The sequence below is a fragment of the Zosterops lateralis genome (genome assembly GCF_965231275.1).
Source record: "Zosterops lateralis genome assembly, chromosome: 4".
Classification (NCBI taxonomy): domain Eukaryota; kingdom Metazoa; phylum Chordata; class Aves; order Passeriformes; family Zosteropidae; genus Zosterops; species Zosterops lateralis.
The window spans coordinates 14,586,710-14,613,554 of NC_139765.1; the positions used below are offsets into that span (position 1 = coordinate 14,586,710).

The 26,845-nt window shown below is 40.8% G+C and overlaps 1 protein-coding gene across 1 annotated transcript in view; it reads left to right on the plus strand.

Annotated features, from left to right (window-relative positions):
- Positions 1-26,845, plus strand: part of TMEM178B (transmembrane protein 178B) — a gene marked incomplete at its 5' end in the record, with an annotated part of 211,417 nt that overhangs the window by 29,732 nt on the left and 154,840 nt on the right. Inside the window, one exon of the mRNA XM_083859468.1 lies at positions 26,409-26,522. Coding sequence (XP_083715594.1) covers positions 26,409-26,522 — 114 coding nt within the window. The remainder of the gene's footprint in view (positions 1-26,408; positions 26,523-26,845) is intronic.

Consider the following 26,845-nt stretch of genomic DNA (forward strand, 5'->3'; position numbering starts at 1 on the left):
GGTAAGAAGAACAAAGGTTGTTTTTTAGTTATTCCATTGCGCTGATTCACAAATGTCTTCATTGCCAGAGACCCGGCTTCTCTTCTGAGTGTAGCACATAGCAGTAGCCCCCACACACTCAGGGATGAGATTCGTGTTACTGTTAATGTTGGTTTCTTCCCCAAGTAAACTTCAGACTGCTTTAATTTTGTTCATCTGCAGCACAGTGGACTGTTTACATCCAAAGACAGAGTCTCTGGATCAGACCTTTGGTCCTTGCTTGCTAAATATTTCCAGAGGTCATTTTTGGCGGCCATAACACCTGCCTGGGCACTGCTTCAGGATTGCAGGTGAGGTACAGAAAAAAATCCAAGACCACGAGCAGAAGGATGCTCATGCCAGGGGCTTCTGGAGGAGTGAGGCAAGTAAGACACAGAAGCACAAGTGTCATCCAAGCACTGGTGCAGGGGTGGAAATTTTGTGCCCTTTTCTCTTGTTCTTTGCTTGACAACTCATTTATTTCAGTGGCTGCTTACTGCTGGAAGGGGAGATACATAAGGCCCCTAGCTGTTAATCACTTCTTCTGAAAGAACATTGTAAATAATCCTAGGAAAATTTATGAGGGAATTTGTTTGCCTTTTATCAGCTAGAAGTTCTCTTGAGGGAAGGAAAGGAAACATCACACTTCAGCCAAGCCTGGCCATCTCGGGGCCAGATTTGCAGTAGCTGTGATCCCTCAGCCCCGTGACCCGCGCTGCAGGCGGGCACAGAGGCACCGTTGGGGAGCTCCGTTCTGGGCACGGCTCCTCTGTGTCTCTGTGGGGAAAACAGCCCCTCTTGCCACAGGGCTCTGGAGGCAAGTGCAGCCGCTCCTCCGCAGAGGCAGTACCGGCTGGGGGCAACCATGGGCCCTCACAGCCCGAGGTGGCTCCACCTGGGCCCCCACACCCATCCCGGGGCCATCTCAGCTCAGCCTTGAGGGGGCTGGCACTTTGCTGAGCTCTGCTGTGAGGTGGTGATTTACACTTCGAGGGATGCCATGGTGCTGGCTTGCTCATCGCTGTGCTGACAGACTCCATTACTAGCCCCTGTGCTCTGTCTTGTGGTTCTGTGCCCCTTGTGAGGCCCTTCCTACCATTTGAACAGGGTATGTGCACAGCTGGGTGCAGGCAGCACCTGGTTTTGTGCACCTGGACCCTCCTGAGGCTGCTCGGAGCTGTGCTGGGGTGCCCCTGTGGGTTGGGGACTGAGGTTCTGTGGCCTCTGTGTTCCAAACCAGCAGGGTAGGCTTTGGTGATCTCCTGGAATTGGTACAGCTCTTCTTGCAGGCAGATTGTGTGATCAAAAGCAGCAGCTGGCTGACGCCCCTTTTGTGCCGTGGAATGTAGCTCTGTGATACAGAAGTGACATCCCCCTCAGATGGGGGGATTCCCTGGTCTGGGAGGTGACAGGGGACCTGCTGCTGGTACTGCAGGTGCCTCCCCTTTGTCCTCATGGCTTGTGCAGCCTAAGAAAACAAACACCACATTAGTTGTGGGATGACGTGGCATCTCTTTCTTTCCTGGTTCTTCCCTTGTCTTGGTGTGACTTGGCTGTTGGTTTGGGGGATCATCACACCTTGGGAGGAGCTTGGGAGGTTTCTTTCCTGAGCCCCCTGAGGCAGTGACATCCACTTGGAGAGAGCCAGAGCTAGGGCTGGGTGATGTAGGCTTGGCTTGCAGAGCAGCTGTATGTGATCCTAGTAACAAAACCAGTGGCCTATGAGGTTGTCCCCTGTAACGGTGTGTCTTTACGGGGTGCAGCCACAGCCCTTCTAGATCCCAGTCAGCCTCTCCATAGAGAAACGGCTTGAGAACTATTCAGGCAGCAATTCAAGCTCACACAACCACACACATTACAAGGCTAGCTCAGCAAGAGAGGCAGAAGGCTCCAGCCCCGAATCGATTTCCAGCATTTATTCCAGTGTGCCAAAGGTGAATCTGAAGCCAGAGAGGGGGATCATGTGGTTTTCTCAGTATATACAGGGTCTCAGGTTCGTGGGTGGTAGGGGCAGGGCAGAGGGCAAGGCACCATAAGGAAGAGAGGAACAGGACACCAAGGACCCATAGCCAATAGGAAACAGGGAAAGGGGATACCATGGGATGGGTGATGGGCTTGCGAAACCCAGAGAGAAGTTTGCACAATTGTCTGCATGGATCCATGGAGGAGAAGCCTTTTTTTACACCTAGGGTATTTTTAATCTTCACTTTTCCAGGGAAGGGCAGTTGGAAATTCCTTTAATGGCACGAGGGATTCCACAGACCCTATGCAGCCTGGATGTTCAGTTTCTTTGTTGTCAATCAAGGGAGGCTGTAGCTTGGAGTCTAATTGGGCCTGAGAGCTTCCCCTGAAAGTGTTGCAGCCCTGGCAGGACACAATGGCTCTATGCTTGTGGGTCTGAAGGGGATCAGGACTTGGTGTGACTGAGCCTGTGGAGTTGGTGGATGAGCAATAAGGGGAAAGTGCTTCCTGTATATTTGGTCTATGTTTACTTAAGAGTAAGTGAAAATAGATTTAATCAACAGAGAATTAATCAACACTTTCCCACAAAAGTTTTAGAGGCCAAAGGGATCAAGAAAAATGGGTTAAATTGAGTTAATAGGACTCTTCCAGTTCTTCAGTGTTGTGTTTTCAGTTTGGGGTTTTTGAATGACTGGGGTTGGTGACTTGCAAGAGAGGATGGTAGTTAAAAGCTCTCAAGCTGCAAACTTGTTTAAGTCATTGCCCAGTGAATACTGCTGTGTGCAGTTTAACACCTGTGTGTAGTTTCCTTTCTTGCACTGGCTCTGCTTACTGGAGCTATTGATCTCACAGGTCCCTGTGTGCTGGCACAGAGCCTTGGACTGGCCAGTTCCAGCAGTTTGTGCTTTGCTACAAAGTCTGTAATTATTCATCTTATGACTCAGTCAGCAGTACTGTGAGTGTCAGCATGTAATTCTTCTCTGCCCTAAAGTAATGGTCTTCGACCAATGGTCCAGGAACTATTTCTATGGGTTTGTGAAAGATAATGAGAAAAGTGAGGCTATTGTCATTAGGCTTAAATTCATTATTCAGGGATCCATACCTCCATTTGAGATGCTTTATAGGTTCATGAGTTTCAACAGGCTGAAACCGGTGGCTCTGACAGCCTTCTTACCTTCTGATGGTCCTTTACATAGTGCAGTATTGCCACTTTTTTCCCCCATGGAGTAACAAATAGGAAGAGTATTAGGTCACACTTTTGTAGAGCAAACTATTGCCAAGAAGCTGTAATGGTGGCAGTCTAATTGAATTGACATTTTATGTATTGTAAGTGATTATATTAAATTAATTTTATTGTGACATGTATCACATTGTGTGAGATTTTAGGGGATAGCTGTTACTTTGTGTCAGGTGTTGTTGAGAGGAATATTATAAATGGCAAAAGTACTATAAAGGCTGTCTCTTTCGTGCAGGATTTATGTCTAAGGTCTAAATTTTAATACTCTCATTGATATTTGAATTTTATTCTGTGCATTGTTTGACAACATCTATTCCAAATGTGCAAAAAAATCAATTTAGCTCTAAAAAACCCATATGCGATTGACAAATATTGGCCTAATTTTAATTTTGTTCTGGCTATTGATCAATACCCAGATATTCAGGGTATGTTTTCAGCTGCCCTCCATGAGTTTAATTGCTACATTCTTGGAGCTGAGTGTTAACAGATAAAATACTGTGGGAAGTGTTGGTAAAATACAAAAGGTTACTGCTCTGCAGTTGGCTCAGAATGCAAAATTTGATGCTACTCTTTTTAAGTGCTATAATCTTGTCTAAAAAGATCATTTGCCTGGGATATACTGCTGGAGTTGGGGTTGGTGGGAACATCATCTATACTGTGGCGTTTTCTTCAGGAAACAGTCTAATAAATCCTCCTCTGAAGAACTGCAATAACTGCTTTCGGGTTTCATATCTGTGTGACTCTTGTATATCCAAAAGATATGAGGCCCATGTACCTTTTCAGCTTTATTTTGTGTGTTTACATTTATCTTAAGTGGCACAAGCACAGTGATGGCAGATTGCACAGGGGTATTTTTATTAGGAAAGCCCAGTAATGCGAATGGCTGTAAAATTTGTCTAGACAGAAAAACAGACTAAAATAGCAGTGGGACATGAGCAGGAAGGAAGGAAATACAAGTGTGTGTGTGTGTGTGTGTGTGTGTGTGTGTGTGTGTTTTTGTGTGTGTGTGTGTGTGTGTGTTGACAGGGGAAGTATACAGGGCTGTTTATACCTCCAGGGGAAATCATCAGGAACATGTTACCACTGGTAAAGAAAAATCTTGAGGACAGAAAGAGTCCCAGGGGTGACAGCTGTCTGAAAAATGAGAACATAGTTGTGGAAAGGTAGTACCAGACTTTTTTTTGATAGTTCAAGGTAGGCTCATTTTTTTTGTCTTCCCTCCCTTAAATTTCAATGACATTCTAAAAATCATTAAAGTTGTTATAATAAGATTCTTCTTTTCTAATTGTTATATCGAAATTTTCAGTAATGTTTCTGTAAAAGTATAGTACTGGAAGTTGGCAGAATTAAGTAAAAACAAACCAAACAACATGGAGGACTTTGATTATTTGGTTATGAAAAGTGTTTTTTTTTAAATTTAAGACCTCTGTCCTAGGATCCAATTCACCGCTGACCTATGCTCATTGTCAAGAAATATTTCACAGATGTGATGACAATGCCCTCATGGGAGGGCCTTGCTCTTTCCTGCCTGGGCTCTTGTAAAGCTCTTGTTGCTGTTGGGCAGAATCCTGTCTAGGAATATTTCTTTTTAGTGAAAAATAGGTGTTGTAACCTGTGTGAGAACAGATATTAAACTGACATGATTTTAATGTGTGTTATAAGTGGGGCAAAGCATCAGAGTACTCCAGAGCTGTTGATAGCTATTGCCTGGCTGCACAGAAATATTTCACTTTTCTATCAAAGTAATACTGGGGGAAATCAAAGAATGCTAAAAACTGGGACACTGGGATGATTGGCTTAGGAGTTGATTTTTTTTAAACCAAAGCTAAATCAGTAGGGCCTGATTTCAGAGCTCTATTCATGTTCAATAGTAGCCCCATTAAAGTCACCTTCCTTCTCCTGACTTAACACACAATTAAAAGGGTTCTAAGAGCCCTATTAATGGTATAGAAATCTGGGTTGTACCTTGGCACAAAAAATGGAGAGAAATACAGGAGATCATAGAACTCTCTGTGGCTTTAGTAACAGCAAAGTCTGGAGGAACATATAGAAAAAAAAGATTAATAATGGACTGAAATGTAGAATTTTAGTTCAGTACAAGGCAGAATTGAATGTGGTGATAAACTCTGGAATTGGATTCTGAGACAAATGGTGAAGTCGAGTTGCCTGAAGCTTTTAATTTGTTTAAGGAACTGCTTTAAGCCATTGTCTGCAGTGTAGTTTCATATATTTAGTTTTTAACTCCTGAAGTAGAGTGCAGCATTGGGAAGAGAGCAGAGGAGCACATGGCCCATGTAAGTGTGATCCAGCCCTTGATGCAGAGCTTATGGGCACACTTTAGGGCACTAGGAAGAATGCAGTAGCTTCTGTGTAAGTGTGCATTTTCCAAATCTTGCAGTACTGTAGAAAAGATGGAATAAATAGTCCTTTTTCTGAATTTTATAAAATCATGCCTAAATTGGAAGATTTTAAATACTACTACTACATCAGCATAAGGATGTGTGGAAGAGCATTTATAGCTTGGAGGCTTGCCTACTTCATTCAGTGTGGGCAAAGAAAGTGAGTTTCAAAGCATGTTCTCAAGCAAAAGATTTGATATTTGCAACCTAAATCATATGGCACTGTATGTTTCCTGGGAGGATGATTCCTCTAACCACCGAACTGTTAACTGGGAGTGTGCAATTAAAAATGTATGCTGTGTTTGTCAGCTCTTTAAACTGTTCAAGCTGGTTACATAAGGTGAAGAAATTCATTACATAAGTTACACCATGAATTGCAAATTGTTTACTTAGTTGTGACAGCCATAGCTTAAGATATTTGTAGGCCGAGGGTTAGTCAGGGAAGACACTTATGAATCATTCTGAATAATGAATAAATTTCAGATTTTATTTGCAGCCTGTTAGCAGACAATTAACAAAGAAAAAAAGGATAAAACTTGTCAGAGTTGTATTTAAATGACTGTCTGCTCCAGATTACTGACTTAAGCTGAGTAGCTGGGTTTGTACTGTTGACTAAATTTGGCAGTTCATATCTTGCTGTCAAACTCCTGAGTCATCTAGGCTTTTGAATGTTTTTCTGCATAACTGTATAATTATAGTGAGAAAATAGACTAAGTACATTAATAAGGCTTAATTAAAACATGCATATGTACAAATATTCATGTATACAAATGAAAGTACCCAAACTTCTATGTTCTTCTGATTGAGCATCAGACACAGCAGTACTCTCCAGTGCAAATTCTCTGTATTCTGTGTTTCAAATCTTTTCTTCTACATGAGTATGAAATTCAAACAGCCTAGTGATGTGTTAGCAATTTCTCTAATTGTAAAAAATGTTGGTGTATGAGTTTTCTTATTTCAACTCCAGCTTTTCCAACAGAATAGCTTGTTCCTGTTCTGGAACAAAAATAAGCTATACTAGTATCAAGTGGTTTGCTTGTAACACAGTGTACTGGATTTTCTGCTAGTATGATTTTTCAAGAAAAATCTTACCTTTATTGCAAAATTCATGTCAAAAACCTTATTTCAATACAGACTACCCCTTGAGTGTGTGTTCTGGGGTTCTGTTAACTCCACTCAAGTCTTATGCTCTGGGCTGTTCACTGGGAGCCTTTTGTGTCAGGTGTGGGCAGTGAGAGCCACCTGCTGCCATGGCAAAGGTTTCTGTCATCTTTTCCTGAGGTGTGGGTGACTCAGCTAGATGAGCTGTAAATCTGTGATTCCGTGGCCTGTGGGAAAATGTGGGATCTGGCTGTGCCCTTCCTTCCTGCCCCCTGGCCCGTGAGCTTTCCTTAAAGGTACCTGAAAGTCACTTGTGCTGACAATCTGTGGTCTGGCTCAGCTGTTAAGTTAGTTGAGGATTATCAGTTCATGGATGCCTGGATGTGTCCTTTCTTCTCTTGGCCAAAGCTTTTGGGGTGATTGAAAAGTGCAGGGGTGCTGTTGGCCAAAGTGTTTTCTTGCAAGAAAGGTAATTCTAGGGTTGGAATGGCTCACAGCAAGTTGGCTGTGTGTCAGCAGAGCAGCATGATGTTGACCTAATATAAAATGGCCTCTCACTCTCACTGTGATCACCAATTTGATGTAGTTTTCCTGTAGTTTTGTGGTGATTAATGAATGTTTATCATTCTGGAAATCTTCCAGTGGAAAACACTTTAATAAATACACAAGAATGTTATTGAAATGCACTTCATTGCAAAGCAGGAAAACATGTATTTAATTGTTTCTGTAATTGCTGGTGACTGGATGCCCAGCTTGGCAGGGGAAAGACTCCAGAACCTGATCCATGTAAAGACTTCTGGTGCTGCTGTGTGTTTGTGAGCCATACCTGCTTTGAAAGGTGGAGATGACCTCTGTTTCACTCTGAGTTCAGAGCCAATGAACCAAGCCACCCTGTGAAGGAGGCAAAGGAAATTTGGAGGAATAAAGTAGTTTGTAGGTTTTCTTTTTCCACTGGGGTTGTTACCACCCATCTTGACTAACTTATTTTAGCAGGGTAAGTGAAAACTTAATTTCCCTTAGTATTGACATTCCCTTCTCCATTGCTTTTGCAATATTTTGTGTAGCTTTCATCATAATAGAAGCAAATCTGTAAAACCAAGAAACAAAAACATTAAACTAAGCAAAGTACATGAGGCAGGAATCAGTTTCAGTTCCCCAATAGTGTGAAAGATGCAGTTTGTTACCAGGCAAAGTAATTTCAGAATATTTTTTACCCTTCAGAAGAAAACACTAATTAAAGTATTCCCTGCTGCTCTGTTGTACGAGGCAGCATAGCTCTGATGCTGTTCAGAGGACGTTCAATGGCTGTGCTGAGCAAGTCTTATGGATGGGTAATGGTGGTTAAAGTGGAATTGGAGGCTAGAGGTGCTTTATTCTTAATAAAAATGTTAGCTGAGTAGAGAGCACTTCAAATAATGTAGTGAGGTCATAGTGGCAGAACTTAAGAGAGAAAAATTAAAATATTTAATTACTCTTGTGTTTTTTCCCTGTTAATGTCCAAGAAATACAAATAATTTTTACTGTCTTCTCCTGACACCTCTGTGCGGGACTAGGGAGAGCTGCTGAATCAGTGTAGTCTTCTGCTATTGCAAGCAACTGCTATGTATAATCCTAGCCACAAATGTCTTAAGATACATATGAAAAAGTAAAATTTAGGCCCTTTTTTCTTGTCAGACTCCAAAATGTGGGAATGCACCCTTGGGGTTTTTTTTTTTTAGGTTTGGCTTCAGTCTTAACCTCTGCCTTCTCACAGCTGATAGTCTTGCTCTGTTGATGTGAGTCTTCTTTTTTGCAGCTCTTGTCATCAGCATGGGCTTTTTTCCACTGACTTTCCACCTCATCTCAAAACTGAGAAGGGAATGTGGCCTTTGTCAGTTCCTTAACTCCTTTCCATACCTGCTGTTATTTGTTTGTCTCTACAGGGTATTTGGGATTTAGCAGGGAGACTGTGCTAGAGCCAAGTGAAGTCATGTTTGGCTAGAGCTGCTGGAGTAGATCCTTCTTTGCCCCTAAAGAGCAAAGAGAAGCAATGGGTGTACTTTAGGTATTAATCTGTCCATTCCTTTCAGGCATAACTCTTGTGCTAATATAGATGTTAATATGAACAAATCTCATGAATCTGTTTCCCATGGCTTTAACAGGTGTGTTTGCTAACATCCCACATTTGGAGTGTGTTGGAATGAACTTGCATGCTTTGAGATCCAGGTAGACTACTTAGTTGAGTTTGGTTATCACAGTGGGACTTGCAGTCAGTACAGAGAAACTCTGCTGAGGCCAAGCCTTGAGACAGAGCCTGTGTACCTGTCCTACCCTGCCTGGGTCGAAGGCAAAACACTCAGATGATGACTGAGCACAAATCGCAAAGGCCAAAATAGTTTGTGCACTGTTCCCCAGACATTTGCTTCAGTCTAGACTGCTGATTGGGAGTGTTTTGAGTGACCTGACAGAATGTGTGTGAGTTTCTGGGGCAGTCAGAATTCTTTCAATATGTAATTTTCCCCTTCTTGATGCTCCTTCACTATTGTCACAACTCGCTCACTGCTTAGATGCCTCCAGCTGCAGCCCACTGGCATGGATCAACAAAATTGCGTGGTTTATAAGATGAGAGAGATATAAGTATCACACTCACAATATTAAATTGATATTTGACAAGGAAGAGCACTGAAAGAGTCAGTAGTGTGACTTGAAAATGTATGAAAAAACAGGCATCCACCTTGAAGAGAGATTTGTCATCTTGCCAGGGAGCCACAGGGACAGAAACCAGCACAAGCTGCATCCAGTCACTTGAATATCACTCAGCCATAGTTGGTTGTGTGATAGCTTAGTAATACAACACTTCAGTTGTCTGTTATCTGTGAACCATTCTGTTTAGAGCTCTAATTCCTAGAAGATGGAATTTTTGTTTTGACTTTATGGTTGATGGTTACTTAAATACAGAGAGTTATGCTTGGGAAAGAATGTTGGTTATGCCAGACACTAGGTATTGGAAATGGACAGAAATGCAGAAGGAGGAAACCTTAGTGGTGCTGCATTTTTCTGTTCTCCTTAAACTAAATGCTTTGATCTCCAGATGAAGCAACTAGCACAGCAGTTCATGTTAATTGATACCACTCAATCATCAATCCACTCGGCTTCTGCAAAGAACATTTGTTCAGCAGCACTGGCAGAGCATCAATGGAAGTTAATTTTAATGGTAATTTGGAGCCTGGCTTATTTCTCTTTTAAAAGGTTTTTATACATGAAGTAATTTTTTATTGCTAATTCATTTAATTATCATCTAGTGTGGGTTCATGCTAAATAGTGCAGTTCACTCTTTCTTTTCTGGAATAACGGGAAGCTACTGTCCCTCCCTAAATACTCACGAGTTGTGATTGAAGTTAATGGAGATGAATTGCAGGGTTAAGGGACCAAAGGTTAAACCAATGAAAGGGATATTTATTTTTAATATTGAAACAAACTGCAGTTCTTCCTACCAGGTAGTTCATGACACAGGAGTTTCGGCCTGCTTGCCAAGACAAGCTATGAACTCTGGCAGGACAGTGCTTCCAATTTCCTTCTGACTGATGGGAACAGCATAGCCCTAACCTTAAAGAAAGATACTGTCGGAACCTCCCATCATGCTTTTACGTGATGTGGCAGAGCAATGCAGTTCACTATGCCTGACTGCATCCCTGATGCAGCACAGCTGCAAGTGTGCACATTGCTGCAAGTATGATGGTACCCATTTCAAGGCACTTGAGTGATTATCCCTGTCCTTTTTAACTCTGGGCTGAGGATCCAGCAGGTGCCAGCATTCTTGAGATAGAGATAAGTAACTGACTATATCTAGCATAGCATTAAAATGGTTTTAAACTCTCCTCATAATTATTCTCCTAGTAGGAGTATCTGTGGTGATATGAATCTGCTTTTCTTGTATTAAAAGTGAGACTGGCATCCTTCAGCTACTGTGCACAATGGCCATATTGTATTTCTCAGATTCACTTTATAGGATTAGGAGTAAAAGCTGAGGGGAATCGTGCTCAGCTTCATGTCCAGGTCAGCATATTTGCCTCTGGTTATGGTGAGAAGCTGCAGAGCTGTCCAGTGCTGAAGTGATTCAAGTGTTACATTATTGCCACGGGTCATGTGCAACTGTTTGAAGTAAACCTCTTTGCTGTTTTTGGACTTCATGGTATGGAATCAGGGCTCCAGAATGATCAAAGCCTCAGGCTTAAATTATCCTAATTGGGCAAAATCAGAGAAGCATGAGTTGAGGCTTAAATGTTGCCACAGTGGCAATATGCAGCTTACTGCATATGTCCTACTTCTTTGTGGGACCTCAAGAGTCTACATGTTCTTAGTTTCTTTTGAGGTACAAGATTCTGAGTCTTTTAAACAACTGGGACTATTTCAGACTCTGTTTTTTTCCCCTGGTATAATATGAATAATAAAATTGCAGGCTTGGCTTCAAGTAGCAGCTCTTGTGGGCAACGTGTAGAGTTTGAGCATCATAAGATCATTCCAATTGGTTATGTATTATCTAAATAGAGAACTAAGGTATTTTCTTTCTCTCCCTCCTTTTCAAGACAGCCTCAGTGTTCTTAAAGATCATGGTTTATATGTCAAGAGTACTTCATGTTCTTCTTTAAAGTAACGTATTGTCATGTGATTTCATAGTAAAATCTTTATTCTATAGTTGAAAGTCTATAGAGTAACAGATGAATATTGTTATTTTTCGTTTCTTAAGATAACTTGATTATTTTTGTGTAGGAAAGATTTTTACTGGAATGTGGGAAATAATACCTGGAAATTTCTGCCATTCTGTACAATTCTATTCCACTTGCTCTCCTTTTGGAAAGATGTTTATTAAATATCAGAAAAATATTAAAGATCTGGAACTGGACAAGTTTGAAGACAGGTTGGATACAGCTATGAACAACTTGATCCTAGTGAAAGGTGTCCCTGCCTGTGGCAGGGGTTAAGAATTTGGATGGTCTTGAGAGTCCTTTTCAACCCAACTTATTCTGTGATTCTGTCTTTCCCAAGTAGCTTTTTTTTAGTCCATTATGAAGTGTCAACATCCAGTCTTGCCTTTGTGTGTGCTCCTGGCAAAGGGTTCTCTTTTGTGTGGATGAAGTCACAATCCTGCACGTTTGAGAGCTGTTCACTTACTGATATTCCAGGATTGGAGTATTTTACTTGAACTGTGTCTCTGTACTGAGAATGGCTCTCTGTGTATCTGACATCTGCTGTGGCTACATTCAGAAAAGTTGTTCAATCCTTAAAGTGTAAAATCTATCACATTTGCAAATGAGTTATACAAACATGTATGATAATGGTATCAATTCCAGAAACTGGGGTATTTTGTCTTTTAGTTCTCATTCCTTTTAGAGCTCGTTGCTACTAGCTCCTTTTTTCTGTGTTTTATGCCTGTTACCCAGTTGTGTAGCCACAAGTATAAACTCTGTAATCTGTTCTGTTAACCATCTAAAGTTGGATGTTATTTTCTCTAGGCATGATCAGGCTGGTCAGTTGCCTGAGTAGGACACCTAAGTGTCATCTTTAGATGATTCTAGTAAAGTCATACAATAGACTTGGATGTCCAGTTTGGGGTATTGACTGTGCTGCCAGTGAGTCTGGCACTTGTGTACCCTTACTGTATTTCTACTGCAGTGTGAGATGGGCATTTTGCTTCTTCCTAAGTCTCCTTGTCCTGGGAGTGCCTCCTGAATCTCAGTCTTGGGCCTGCCACTTAAACCTCTTGTTCCCTTTAAGATAGATTGTACTTAGAAATATTTTTGATGAAACTGATTTGCATGTACAACTCACTGAGCTTGTACTGCAGTCTCTTCCTGGCGCTGCATTTGCCTCTTACCCTGGTGGGTGGAATCTCTGGGCAAGATAAGCTTGCAGCTGTATCCCTTTACTATGACTTTTGTCAGAATCGCTGTAATTAAACCTGATATAGCAGAACCCTAGGAGATAAGAATATTAAGCTAATGGCATATTTTCTTAAAGGTTTGGATGTTTTCCAATAAATGTGTTTTCTGTTAGGTTGTTTTCTGTTTTCCATCAGGTTGTCATGTTGTCTTCATCCTTTGCATCAGAGTGGCTGATGATCCAGTGGAGGCATGTTTAGGACCATCCTGGATCTTTTTCACCTCATCCTACACTCAGTGATCTGAAGCCTCCTGCTCTTTTGGGAGGAGAATAGTATGTAAATTAATGCTGGGCAGCAATACTGTCTTTAATAAATAATATTAGATCTTATAGAGAAATAGACTATGCAAGGTAGTTTTAGAGTAATAACTAAAATAGAAAGTGAAGCATTCATAGAATACAACACATATAATAGCAGTTGGGTTTAGAATTAGTTGTACAGATAAAAATGTGTCCAGAAGCACATAGGATGCTGAATCATGGAGTTTTTAATTTCCAAATTCAAACATTGCAGTTCAAGACTTATCTTTATATATTATACAAAATTAACTATATGAGCACAGGAGGTATTAAACAGGATCAGCAAAAGTCTTTCAGGGCACAGATTCTGTTCACTGTTATTGGACAGCATTTGTCCCATTGGGTGTTACCAGGGGCTACTGAGACACAAGCCTTTATTAAAGTTCACACTAGGAGTATAGAGTAAAAACGGTAAATCCTGAGCTGACGGTGTCTGAATAAATGCCTGTTTCCATAGCCCTTTCTCTCTAAATCTGAATTTTACCACTGTAGTGTTAAAGGCCTGTTCTCCACCTGTCAAGTGGTGCGTGAAGGAGAGCTCTTCTTTGGTCCCATGTATGGTGATGGATCTTTTGGGATATGGTTGCCTCCTCCTCTGTCAGGACGAGATCATAAAGGAGGTTCTTGAATTGTAAAGGGCTGAATAACACTTCGGCTATAAACCCCAGTGGGATTTAGCTGGCATTTCAAGCACAGGGATGGTGGGATACATTGGATGGGGACAAATGTGTTGTTCAGATGTGCAGTGCTTGTATTTCAGACAATGGTTATTGCTGCTGTCCATGGAGTTCTATTATCTAATGCTGCTCAGTGCACTTTGAGTTGTGTCTTTCCTTCTATACATCTTTCTTGACAGGCAGCAGAAATATTTAGTCCAGCTTGTCCTGGTCAGAACATCTTTCATTGCACTGAGTGGCAGATCTTCATATTGTGACCCTCTGATTTGATTTGACATTTCAGATGGGAAGGTGCAAGAAGTGGTAGATGACATTTATTGAAAAGCAAGAGAATTTTATAGGCAAGAGAACATCATGTCACAATACTGTCCTAAAGCAAATTCCAATCTGCCCTCCAATTTGCACTGGCCCAGCAGTAGGTGGGATGAGAAATTCTCATCCCACACCTTAATACAATAAAATATACACTAGCTCTGGGCCTAAGCTTGGGTCACTTGATTTTTTAACAATCTAACTTTATTTGGTATTAAAAAAAAAAAAAAAAAAAAAAAAAAAAAAAAAAAAAAAAAAAAAAAAAAGATGCTTTTAGATTTTAGAGCTATAAGGGTTTTCCCTACTCTATTCTGCTGTAACATGAGTTGGGCTGACTTCTGCTGTTTTTTATTTCTGCGTTAAAGTACATCATATGCATGTCTTAAGAGAAATATAATGATTCTTAGCTAAAGTGCTGGGGTACTAAATACCTTTGAGACTTGACTAGAATAACTTAATTCCTTGTTCAAGATGATGCTGGCAACAGGTCATATCACTGCTAATTTTCCCATAGCTGGCAACTATTGGCATACTCTGATCCTTGCAGATTTGTGCTGGGAATAAGCAAAGGGAAGGTTGGGGCTGGAGAGAAGCTGGTCCTTTCTCAGATTCTGGTTCCTTCTAACCCCTTGCAAGAGCATTTATCCTTCCAGTATTTTCTTCTGTTCTGAGATGTGTTGTTGTCTGGTGCAGAGTGGCTCCAGCAATGTTGAAATTCTAGCCTAAAGTTGTTGACTGAAGTACATTTGAGTGCAGCAAGAACTTGATGCACCAGAAATGAGTTAGTGTAGCAATTGTGAAGAGGGGCTCAATGCCTAAGCCTTCTGTACACAAGGGCATATGATGCTATTGCAAAACTCATCACTGGATAAGTAAGGGCACAGTCCAGTCAATTGGAAAAATATTTTTTGATCACATCCACCAACTTTTCCTATTTCAAATGCTTCTTCAAGAATAATTTCCTTCTGGCAGAAGAAACCACTTATGATTTCAGACAGCAGCAGAGAGATTAACAATATCTGTGGTTCATAGGCTTTAGAATGACCAAATTGTGCTTTTGCTCATCTTGGATTTCACAGTACAGTTGTCTGATCTTCTTACCACCATCTTTATCTTCCTTTCCTTTTCCCTCTGGTTGTCTTTCAGTTTGTTTGAGTATTCAAGGACACCTTTTTAAATATATACATAACATTCAATTTCTCAAGGCCTTTACTTGATTCAAGCCCTCATGTACAATAGTAAGTCCAGTTACAATAGTGCAGCAAACAGCCTTGCAAGGGAAGGGCAGTGAGCTGTGCAGTCTTTTGTCCCTCTGAATGTGTACTCCTTTACAAGGGAAGATGGAGTATCTTTGCAATTTAGTGGTGGTGGCTCACCAGTTAATTATTTGAACAAGGACAAACCAGGGAATGAATTTGCAGGGAAAGAGCATGGCCAAGCATGATGCTGTTCCTCACTTTGGAGAGATATTACACATACTGCCTGTATAATGTAATGGTCTCTACTCACAAGGAAAAAAAAAATCTCAGTGTTTATTTCAAGGTAGGTTTAGTAGCTTTAGTCCATCAGACTATGGGATCTAAGTAGTTATTCAGTTGGTAGAGTTTGAGGCAAGAGACATTATGTTCTTGCAGAAAGAAACTCTGCTCACTTAGGGATGATCTCATCTGTTAGCTTTACTCTGCACATACATTTAATAACTGCAGGGGATCCTTGTCTTGGAAATACTTTCTTATGTATGAAGTGATGTCTTGAAAATTTCTTTATTCCAACCACAGTACCCTAATTTTTTTCTTGAAATAACTAGAATAGGGACAGCATAAAAAAGATAAATAGATTTTAGAGAATCTAGAATATAAGGATGTATTAAAGAATGGAATCTTTCTACCAAAGAGAGAATATGTCCAAAGTCTTCTGTTTGCAGAGTTTTAAAGTCTCAATAGAGTCCTCAATGGATGGAGATAATCTGTCTCATCAGCACAGGATGAAGAGACAACAGTTTATGGGAATAGCAGGGTATCTTTCTGGTCTATCCATGCTGGAATCTGCTCATGGGGAAAAAGCCCAGCCTGAGTGCAAAGCTGATGGTAGATTTCTTCCTCCCTTGTTTCTTTGATAGGCTAGTTGCCTGCTGGTATTTCTGCTTTTGGAACTGAGATAATTTCAAATACTGTGGTTTCTCCTAGTTACCTTTAATTTAAAATGTGCAAACCTGGATCTGTGCTAACAGGGGTGTCCTTCCCAAAATTAAGGCAAGATAATTCACCTTTTGTATAGAACATGTGAGTTAGAAAAATGCCTCTTAATTTCAGCTTATAAGCAAAATGCTTTTTGACTATAAGGGAAAACCTGTCTCCTTAGTTTAATTCTACAAATCCCTACCATATGACTCCTGCCACAAGCTTTAGTCTTCCTTCTCCTTTCTCCTCACCTTGACTTATGTTCTAGTTCAAGTTGTGAAACTCTGCCTGCGACCCCAACACTTAGTTGCAGGACAAAGCCTACATGAAGATGGTATCATAAAGATGTTGCATAGCTTGTATAAGTCCTTTTGTTTAGGGGACTTTTTTTTAAGAGACTGCTGTAGTGCTGAATGTAAGTGTAAGATCCCCTGTAAATGAGATCTTTTGTGAGATTTGTCTGTGTTAGGTCTCAGCCTTATTTCCTCAATGTTGCATGCAAGTGTCTGAATGATTCTGTCATGTTGTAATTTCTGCTGTTTAAACATGAGTTTGAAGTGCTACAAGAAAGCTAAATGCTTTCTCCAGCTCAGCTATTTGTGGTACTTGCTGTAAACTAACAGGGGATACAGAGAAGAGCTTATGTTCCTCTCACTCTAAGAAGAGGACTACATGTGTCTAGAAAGCCACATTTACATTGCAAAGCAGCATGTGAAATAGCTTCCCAAGGTAAAGAGACAGACTCTTAGACTTCACTGCATGTGATCAGACACTCAGCAGAATAAGTGATATCAGTGGATCCACCCTTATTTTCTTCTTGGCAATCTGGGACCTTGCTGCTTAGATATCCCTTGGAAATAGGTTTGGAAGCTGGTTCATGAAACACCAAGTTTCATGGGAGCATCTTACTATGAGAATCATAGGGTGTACATTGATATAGAAGAAACCTGACTATGGAATAGCATTAGCTGTGCTTTTTCTTTGCCTTGACAGCAGTGCTGAGATATTGCTTTGTTCCATGAGCTATTGGGTCATCAGTGAGTTTTTACTGGTAATTGCTGTCTCACTGACTTTTTATTGATCATTTAATTTCTGCCTCCAAACATGTAGGAGCAAATATTTTTCAGCCCTTTTAACCTCCTTAACTTTTCATTTGTGCTCTGCTTCCCTCTCCCCTGTGGCCAGCCCAAAGCAAATAGGTGGACAAAAAGATTAATAGAAGCAAGGAGATGCCTTCCTCCTCTCAAGTGCCCTGTGGCTTGGAGACTGTTATTAATAGCTGAAGTAAAAAAGTGTTTCATAACCCTCTTCTTGCTCCTGCTTCCTTGCCAGCCCCCTTTCCTTGGTCCCTGGAGAGAAAGTGTGAGCTCATCACTTTCCAATGCAAATTCAGCTTTTGGTCTCATACTTGGATTCTTTTCTTATCATGGGTGGAATATTTATCTTCTGCCAGCTGGTGGCTTTAAGCAAGCTGCTATTTGCTGGGCTATCCAGAGAGCATGTGAGGAACAGGCCTGGCAAAAGCTGTTCAAGCACTTTTATTTCTACTCTGAAAATGTTGCTGTCTGCTCAGTATGTGTGAACACATCTTCTGCACCTCTGTCTTTGCTCACACAGTGGTTGAAAAGTTAGGTATTTTGATGTGGAAACAGAAATCGAAATGTAGATGTAACAGCCTGAAATGTGCAGAAGTTGCTCTGTGGAATCTGGTCACTTAACGCTCATACACAACAAAGCTGTTGTGTGTCCGGAGATCCATTATCTTTAGGGATGACTTCCTTTTCATGTGTGTGTTGTATCTGATTTTTTCTATATCTCTAGAGATCTAGTGGGCCAGTATTGAAAAGGAGCTGGCAGTTTTCATCCCAGATGACTTGGAAAGAACGGGAATGGCACGCTGTTGTCTATTATCCCAGTTCTGTATGGATAGCACAGTATGTTGGATCCTTTCAACCATCCTCCTGCTAAGTTTTTACAAGACTGCTTTACCAGCTGAGCATTGCCTAATAAGTTTCACTAAGCTAGAAGCTCTGAGAGAGTCTTTATTTGGAAGTTAAGTGAGATGAGCTTAGAAGAAAAATGGATAGAAAAAGGAGCATCATGGTTCTGCTTCTCACTGTGAAAAAAATGTTCGCTCTTTCCTAATGAAAATCTTTAAGCTGTGCTTTCTGTTAATGTATTTGCTGGGTATGTGCCATTTTGTGGACAAAATATTTATTTTTTGTCTCATCCTTTCAGTGGCTCTCAACTCAGTGTTTACAGGGAAGCTCTCCCTTCTGGTAAAACAGAGGATGCTGCAATCTTCTGAGTATGTTTTCCTAAAGTTCTGTGTTCATTGCACTTTTGGTGGTCAGTAAAGGCATCTACATGTAACATGCAAGTTTAAATAAGATTGCATATTGAAATATCCATTTGCCACTGGCAGCCTAACAGGCTGCACTGCAGACTTTCTGCATTTTACCCCACAGGGAGTCTGTAGGTGTGTAATGTGCTTGTACGTACATTTATAGTCAAACTTAATTAGAGTTAGGAAATTGTTGTTTATTTTCATGTAGAAAATCATTTCTGAAGCAAAAGGTCTGCAAGGAACCAGAACCACTTGTGAAACTTAATCTAATGCTGCTGGTGGTTTCAGCTGAAAAAAACCCTGTGAAATTTAGAAAAATGCTGTAGAATTTTCAGACTTTCAGACTTTCAACTGAAATACAGTTTTAGAATTATTCTTTAAAGGCATCAAGATAAGTTACAGAGTAATACAGTTTTGCTGCTGTACAAAACTTTTCTGGTGACTTAATTTTTTTTTTTTTTTCTCCTGGTGGGGTATAGTGGGGTTGCATTTAAAAGAAACAGTTTGTGCTTAGAACCTAGTGCTCACTTTGTGCTTTCAAGGAGGGGATGTTACTTCGAACTGGCTCTGCTCTTGTACCTTTAGTTGAATTTCCATTAGCACATCTTCTGATTGAGATTTATTTGTGAAGAATGGGCATCATGTCACAGCACACTGTGTTCTGAACCAAAGCACAGTAACTAGACATGATCAGGTGGTCATTTTCAAAAGTCCACTCCTGATCCATGTTATATGTTCCTATAGACACGTTCATTGTCTCTCCCAATATGTGACCCTTGGGTCTGTCTGCTAATGGCAAAGGGGACTGGATCAGATCCCCCTCTGATTCTACTCAGATATCCAGAAGGTGAATATAACCTGACTGTGCACCTCTATCCACTCACAGAGGAGGCAGCTAGAGGCTAGCAACTGAGTCTTAAACCCAGCAGGCAGAAACTCTGGCTCATTAACTGAAGGGGCGCATCAACTTAATTTCCAGGCAGCTTACAGCAAGCAACAATGAGAACCAGGAGTTGTTTCAGTTTACCTAGGACAAGTAGCAACAAGCCCTACTGGCAGACCAAGCGGAACCTCAGTGCAGGATGTTGCCAGGCCAGTTAGGAAGAAACATCATCTCTTGTTCTAATAGTTTGGCCCATGCTGCAACTGAAAATCTATGTTGAGCTCCATTAATTAGAACATTGGCTTCTATTTATGCATATAAGTTAATGAATATTCACCAAATGTATTGATTAAGGTGGTGCTTCTTGCATATTTTTCCTAGATTTTTAGCCCTTTACTCTGAGCTATTCTATTATTCAAAATATTCGTGTGGCACCAATGGAATTTTTGATTAGGTATTAGGGGTGGTCAGGAATAATTCACTTGGAGTAAGTGCTCAAGGATGTGCACCTCCATTTTGGAGGTATTTAAATCTTGATTGGACAAGTTACTGAGCAACATGAACTATCTTTGGATCTGATTTTAACTTTGAAGTTATGCCTCTTTTGAGCAGGGCGTTAAGAAGGTTCTAGAGAACCCTTTTAACATAAATAATTCTACAGATAATGCAGAAGAGTAGTGTTCTTACCTTTTTGGTGTTAATCTATTTATAGATCTGGGAAAAAAATATGTAACCAGTATTCATGGTTGTAACTAGTAGAAGTAACAAAACAATCCTGTTAAATGTGATGCAATATTTTCTAATAAGTATCTGATTTTATTAAAAAAGTGATCCTGAGTTCATTATCTAGTCAGCATATCTGATTGCATGATTGCAATCTGATTGCAATCTGATTGCAGTTATGTCATAGCAGCTGGTCAAAGTAGAACTAACTTCTCCTTCTATACTCCTCCAAGGTTTAATTTGACCAGTTAATTCATGCTGAAACTGCAAGAGTCTTGCCTATATTAAGGTACCTCCAGATGAGTTTTGATGACTCATAAGAAATGAGTATAGTAACTGAGGGCAGCACATACATCTAAGGGTGATAATTCTGAAATTTCACCAGCCTGAATTGCCAGGGCTAGTTTGAAGGATGCAAAAACGCTAACGCAAATAAACAGTGAACTTCTCCAGGTAAGAGAAGACTTCTAAGACAATAATGGATACATATGACACGTAGAATTGCTTTTTGTAGCCAAATGTTGGTCCTAATGGTGATTGTAGCCTCTGGAAACCTTATTGAAATTCTTTGCTAAGAAAAACAACCCACTATGAACTTCCTCTGCTTTACAGATTTCTGAAGATAATGTGAAATCATTAGAGGCTAAATGACCAATCTACATCTCTTTGTTTGCTATGGAGATAGTCACACAATGAGGGAACAGTAACCAAACCATGGGATTAAGGCAATCTCTCATACTGAAGGCAGTTTCTCATAATGAAGAGCAAATATGTGTAGTGAGTGCAGCTTGCAAGCCAGAGGCTAAGATTCCTTTTACTAGGAAATGTTTGTGTAGTAATTCTCAAACAGATTTGTGAAAATTGGAACTAGCACAAGGGATGAATTTTTGTGGAATTGCTCGCTACAAAACAGTTCATCCAGGGGTATCTGCAACACAGAAGAAGGAAAAGCTGCCCGGAGGTAGCAAAGGCTCAGAATATCCACACCAGTCTTTTCAGGGAAGCTCATAATATCAAAAGCTTTGACAGGAAATGTAGTAAAATAAATACTAGTTTTACAGCTGGATCCTTCTTAGAAACGCATGTGCCTACTCTAAGAGAAGAATGGGTGTACTCTCTGGTTCAGATATCTGCATGCTACAGAATACAGGGTGACTCTCAGTCCTGGCTTGTGGAATGGTGGCTACACCACAGTTCATCCAGTCTGAGTGGGCTGCTGGCTCCCTGAATCTGAGATTCCTGATTGCTCTAACCCAGGGACTGCTGCAAAGATGCTTAGTGTGGGAGAAAATTTTATCTCTGTCTGCAGCTCCTCTAGCTACCAAAGGTAATTTATTCACAGGCATTGAGTTAATCTGTAGTTGAACCTTTAAGGATGGTTCTACAATCTGTAGCCCTGAAAACTGAAGCAGGAGGGAAGTGTGAAATATCCTAATCCTCAAGACAGGAGGAGCGTACTCAGATAAGCCATGCAGGTAACTCTGTGCTACCTTGGGCTGGATCTGAAGTGATGTTGCTGCCACCAAACTGCTCTCGCAGGTTACCTGTTTGATGAAGGATAATGTCAAGGACTAGTTTCTGTTGCCAGCTCTCGGATGGGTTGGTCTGTATTATGCAGAATACTAAACTATATGATCACACTGATGCGGTAAATTTGTAAAACTGGGCAACCATCTTTGCAGAAGTCAGCTGACCAGGGCAAATGCCTCTGAGTGCTTCTGAGATCCAACATTTAGGACAGAAGTAACCAGTACCTTGGTAGCATTTTGGATTTCCATTTTATTTTTTTTAATTAACCATGGTAAAAACTGTTGCTTGGAGAAGTTTGAAAGAGTTGAAATATTATAATTAGAGAAGTGGTGGGGGCACAGTGGTGATGAAGAAATACTGGTCCAAAAGTTCTGAAAATTTCTGTGTTTACCTGCCAGACAAATAGAGTCTGGACACCAGCACTATGACCTTAATTGATCTCAACCCTCTTTTGTTTAGAGTGAGATAATGATTCGGTCACCTCCTGCATTACCAAACAGTCTGAGGCCTCTACTGGGATGGTGTTTACAGCTCCAGTAATGCAGTGGTAGCTGAGTTTCTCTAGCAGCTGGGCTAACATCAGGATGTTAGTTGGTAAAGTTCTGAAAATTGAATAGAAAAAACAAAATCAGTGTTTTCTGCTGTGGCCTAGGTTTAAAGTTTTTCTTGTATGGAGAGAAAAGGAAGTGTTATGGAATGATAAGGTGATAATAAAGAGCAATGATAAGCAGATATGGGAAGGAAACTGAGCATCTAAGTGAGTCAGTAAGAGGAGGTGCAAGTTTGATGCTGTGAATACTTTGCTGCTCAGGATGAAGCTATCTCTGGTTTCCTTATCTTCAATTTGCTTGTCATCTGACCTTTGCAGGAACAGGGGGTTTCCAGCCACAGTTAACAGCTGCTGAATCCACTGAGCAACTGTGCTTGTGATGACGAGGTGGAAGTTTGCTCTGTATGGTTCTAGTTGCATCCTTCTGCTGATCCTTTTCTTAGCACTCTATTGGAAGATGTCAACTACTTCTCTTTTGGTTTTTCAGCAAGCATTTCCCTTTGGTCAGAGAAATATAGGATATACTGCATCTGTCCCTGGAGCAGCTTTGTGGTGGTTTTTGTGTTTCTTGTGGCCAGAACTATAACTCTTGCTGTGGCGGCTCCTAGCTAAGAAAACCCCACTCACTGCTTTGCTCTATAAATACTGTTCCCAGTTACTGGAGCAAAGTGCAGAGCAAAGCTGCAGTTGCATTTGGTCTAAGTTAGTGCTGAAGGCTGGAGATGCTCCATAAATTGCAGTTTCCATACCCTATTGAGGGTATGGAAAGTGTTATAAATGCAATGGCAAATATCGGATTAATAAAAGACAATTTATTAATAACAGAATATCGAACACCAGCAAAATGAGAAAGCCACAAAATAGGAGAATATCAGCGCTGCGCTGGGTGGATAGGGGTCCGCCCACCAGGGTACAAGACGCTCAAATCCACGCCTGTGCAGCTTTCAGTCCACCGTTTTATAGGATTTTTCTGCCCTTAGGCAGTCCAGGTGTCCAGGGTGGGCTGAATAGTCTGAATTTCTTTTCGATGGCCTTCCCGGATCTTGTCAAGCCCTGTTGTTCCATTCCGGGAAGGTTCTTTTCTTATGTCAATTTCACAGGTCAGTCTTATGTTGATTTTAGTTTGCATGTCGTGCCAGGGAGTTGATGAAATCTGCATCGTCGTCAAGAAGGAATTTCTCCTTGCATTGGCGAGGAAGTGATTCTTATCAAGGTTGGCCAGAGTCTTTGTCTCGTCTGATGATTCTTGTCCTGTCTTCGCAACTGAAACTGGCAGGCTGGGGGGGGGGAAACGATTTGCCTTCTACTGGATTTTACATTTTATTAACATTGTTCTTATTACACATCGGATTATTATTTCATACACGAATTTTTACCCTAAATTTATCACAGAAAGGAAAGATTGCTTTGCTTCCTACCCCAAAGACTGGAGTGAGCATAGCTAGTAATTTTTCTGAAGATAAGGATTTTGTAGTGTTTTTCTGAGAAGGCTTTCCAGCAGAGCAGTAGTTCTGATCCTTACTGCTGTTGCTGCTTTTGCTCTCACAGGACTTGCATCTTTGGACATCTTGAACATTGTTCTCTTCTGTGTGGAACAAGTAGGGAAGTATCAGAAGTATGAAATCATCACTGCCCATAAACCCACCCTTCTCCTAATTTTTATTGCCAGATCCAGGCAATTGAAAGCCTTTTACTTAAGTTTAAAAGCTTATTCCCACCTCTAGTTAGATATATGCTGATGTAGTGACATTGAGTCAGCATAGTCACTCTCCTACACTCGTGAGAGTGGGTTTAAATAGGTGCTTCGTGTTTAAATGCCAAGCAATCACAAGCATTGTCATTTTGGGCCATGAAAATCTTGAGTTTCTCAGTAAGATACTGCCTACTTCTGCTGAGTGGACCCCACTGCTCCCTGGTAGAACTGGCAAGGCTTCAGTGCCCTCTGTGAGCTGCTGTGCCAAGTCCTGTATCATGCCCTATTTGCCCACCCTGGTTGATAGTGGTCTCAAAGCTATTTTTGTGTGCTTAAGTCTCATTAAGGCATGAAGAAGTAAACATAAACCCAAAATTATGGATATGGTCAAGTGATGACCTGAATTCAGCCAGTAGTCTCTTCCTGCTTTAGGCTTTGGTGATAAAAGTGATATTTAACAGCTTGCTGCATTACCACCAAAAGTCTTTGCAGAATTAGATATCTGATGGACCTTACTAGAAATTAGCCTTTTTGGTTCCAGAAAAGCTGCAAATAGAACAGGATTTTTTTTCTCCCTTCCTTCTGTAAGCTTTTATTTTGTATCTTGGCTCCATGTCCCTTCCTACTATTCTATATAAATCTCTTGTTTGGGCAGATATCTATAACTTAAAGATTAATTTCTGACAAACAAGCATTTGTTGTTTTCTTGCTGATGCTTCTAATCTATGAAAGCAGCTGAACGAAAGGGGATAGGAAAAAACCTATAAGAAGGCAAGGTTGTGATTTGGGGATTTTTTTAAAGCTCTTTGCACACTAGCTGTCTTTTTATTTAAATACTATTCTTAGTTTGAAACTTTAATTCTGGGCGTACATTTGGTGCCCAGATGGTGCAGACTCACACAGAAGCCCATCACGCTGTCAGGGCAGGCGGATACATATGTAAATATTTTGCCTTTTCCCCCTATAATATTTGGCTTTGTCTAATCTAATTGCTGTCAAAGGCAGAATGTGAAGAATACTTAAAAGAAGCAAACAATGAGGACCTCAAATGTTTATACTGCACTAACTCTGGAAGATGCTGGTAGACTGTAATGTAATTAATAACTTGTTTTGTGGGTTTTCTTCTTCATGCTGTGAATTCATGGTCTATGATCTAAGTTCATGCCAAGTAGTATCTTACAACCCTTAGTAGAAATTTGTATTTATAGTGGTTTAAAAGCATATTTTACCCTGTGGAACTGTCGATATAAGGCTAATGGGTCTGCCTTTTCAGTTCAGACTGGCAGTAAGTGTCCTCTACCTGCCTCCTTGTACATAGCACTCTTTATTATTTATATAATTCATTGCTTCATTTAATTTATTCTATTGAGTGCTCATCTTAATGTATTTTTAATACATAAAAGCATTTCTAGCATAGCTGCTTCTCTGATAGTGGTAGCTAGCAGCAAACAGCATGGCCAGGCACATTAAGGATACCTATTTGGTTATCAAAGACCTGAGCCAAAATAACATAATGTTAGTGGGAAAATGACTTCCATGAGCTTTGACTCTGGCAGCTTAGTGAGAAGGTCTAATAAAGCCTGTGTTAGCTGAGAATGTTGGCAAAGGCAATGTAGGAAACCTGTCTGGCTTTCATCAATACAAGAACAGTTATACTGTTACAGGTTTCTGATCAGATGTGGAATTTGGCTAGGCTATAATTCATGGAAAGCATCAGATTACACCAGACCCTTCCTTCTAAGGACACTAACTATGCAGAGAGATGCCAGGAGATCAGATCCTGGAGGGGCAATTATTGTACAAGAAGGAAAGTATTTGTAATAGGAGGCATAATGATGTGACCAGAAGACATCAGAAGCAGCACATGGTGCTTTTTTCTGTGGAACATAGGTGAAATCATGAGGAAAATACAGAAGAAAAAATTTGCCCATTTCAACCACTGATGTTGCCATATAAGCCTCATTGTTCGGAGATGCCAATGAATTCTGTCTCTGAACATGCTGTAAAAGTGTCTGGGTACCTTCAAGATGCAATGTAGCCTGTCATGTGTCCTTCTGCTGTGGGGTGGAAAGGGTCAGGAAACTGTTCACTACCTATATGTGTAATTTTTCTGTGGTTTTTTTTTTTTTTAATTATTTAAGGAAAGATCAAAGGTGTTTGCTTTGTGTGTTTCCTGAAGTATGGGCATTGAGTCATGACCATGACTGCGCAGAAAGCTAAGATGTGAATTTATAGTTTCTATACACTAACTGCATGGCAGTTTCTAGCTCATAGTTCAGAGAAGACATAAAAGGAGGGGTAATTTTCCACACAGCTATCTCATGGTGAAAGCAGGCACTGGCAGCTACTCCAGGGCCAGTCTGAAAGGTGCCTGGAATGTATGGAAGATAAACTTCCTGTATCATAAGTTTGGATCTGAGCTTACATGTCATGGGCCAGAGAAGAGTGCTGGTTGTCACAGTAGGCAGAGACAGGTAGGGATTGCTTTGCTTTTGGTTGTCAAACCCATCTGGCCTATAGCTGGCAGGATGTGTTACATTCATCTAACCACACTTTTCTGTGTTTTGACTTTCTCAGGAGCAATTGAGCGGTGCTCGTACATCAAGTACCACTACTCCTCAGCCACCATCCCCAAGAACCTTACCTACAACATCACCAAGACCATCCGCCAGGATGAGTGGCACGCCTTGCGTAAGTGTTGCTGCCTTTCCTCTCCCTTCTCCCCGTGTGCAGGCGGGAGGTGCTCCCTTATAAATGAGAGCAGAGGCTTTGAGTGGCCTGCTCAGAGCCCTCATCTCACAAACTGTTTGTCTTTGTAGCAGACGGGTCAATTTGTTCTTAGGACCTACATCTCTGTTTCTGCTGCTGACTGGAAATTCTGCCGAGGCATGCAAATGTGACAGTCGGGAAAAGGCATTTGTATGCAGAGATTAATATTGAGTTAAATACAGAAATAAATAACAAAATCAATGCCCTATTTTTTAATTCAGTGGAATGCTCTGTACGTGAGCACA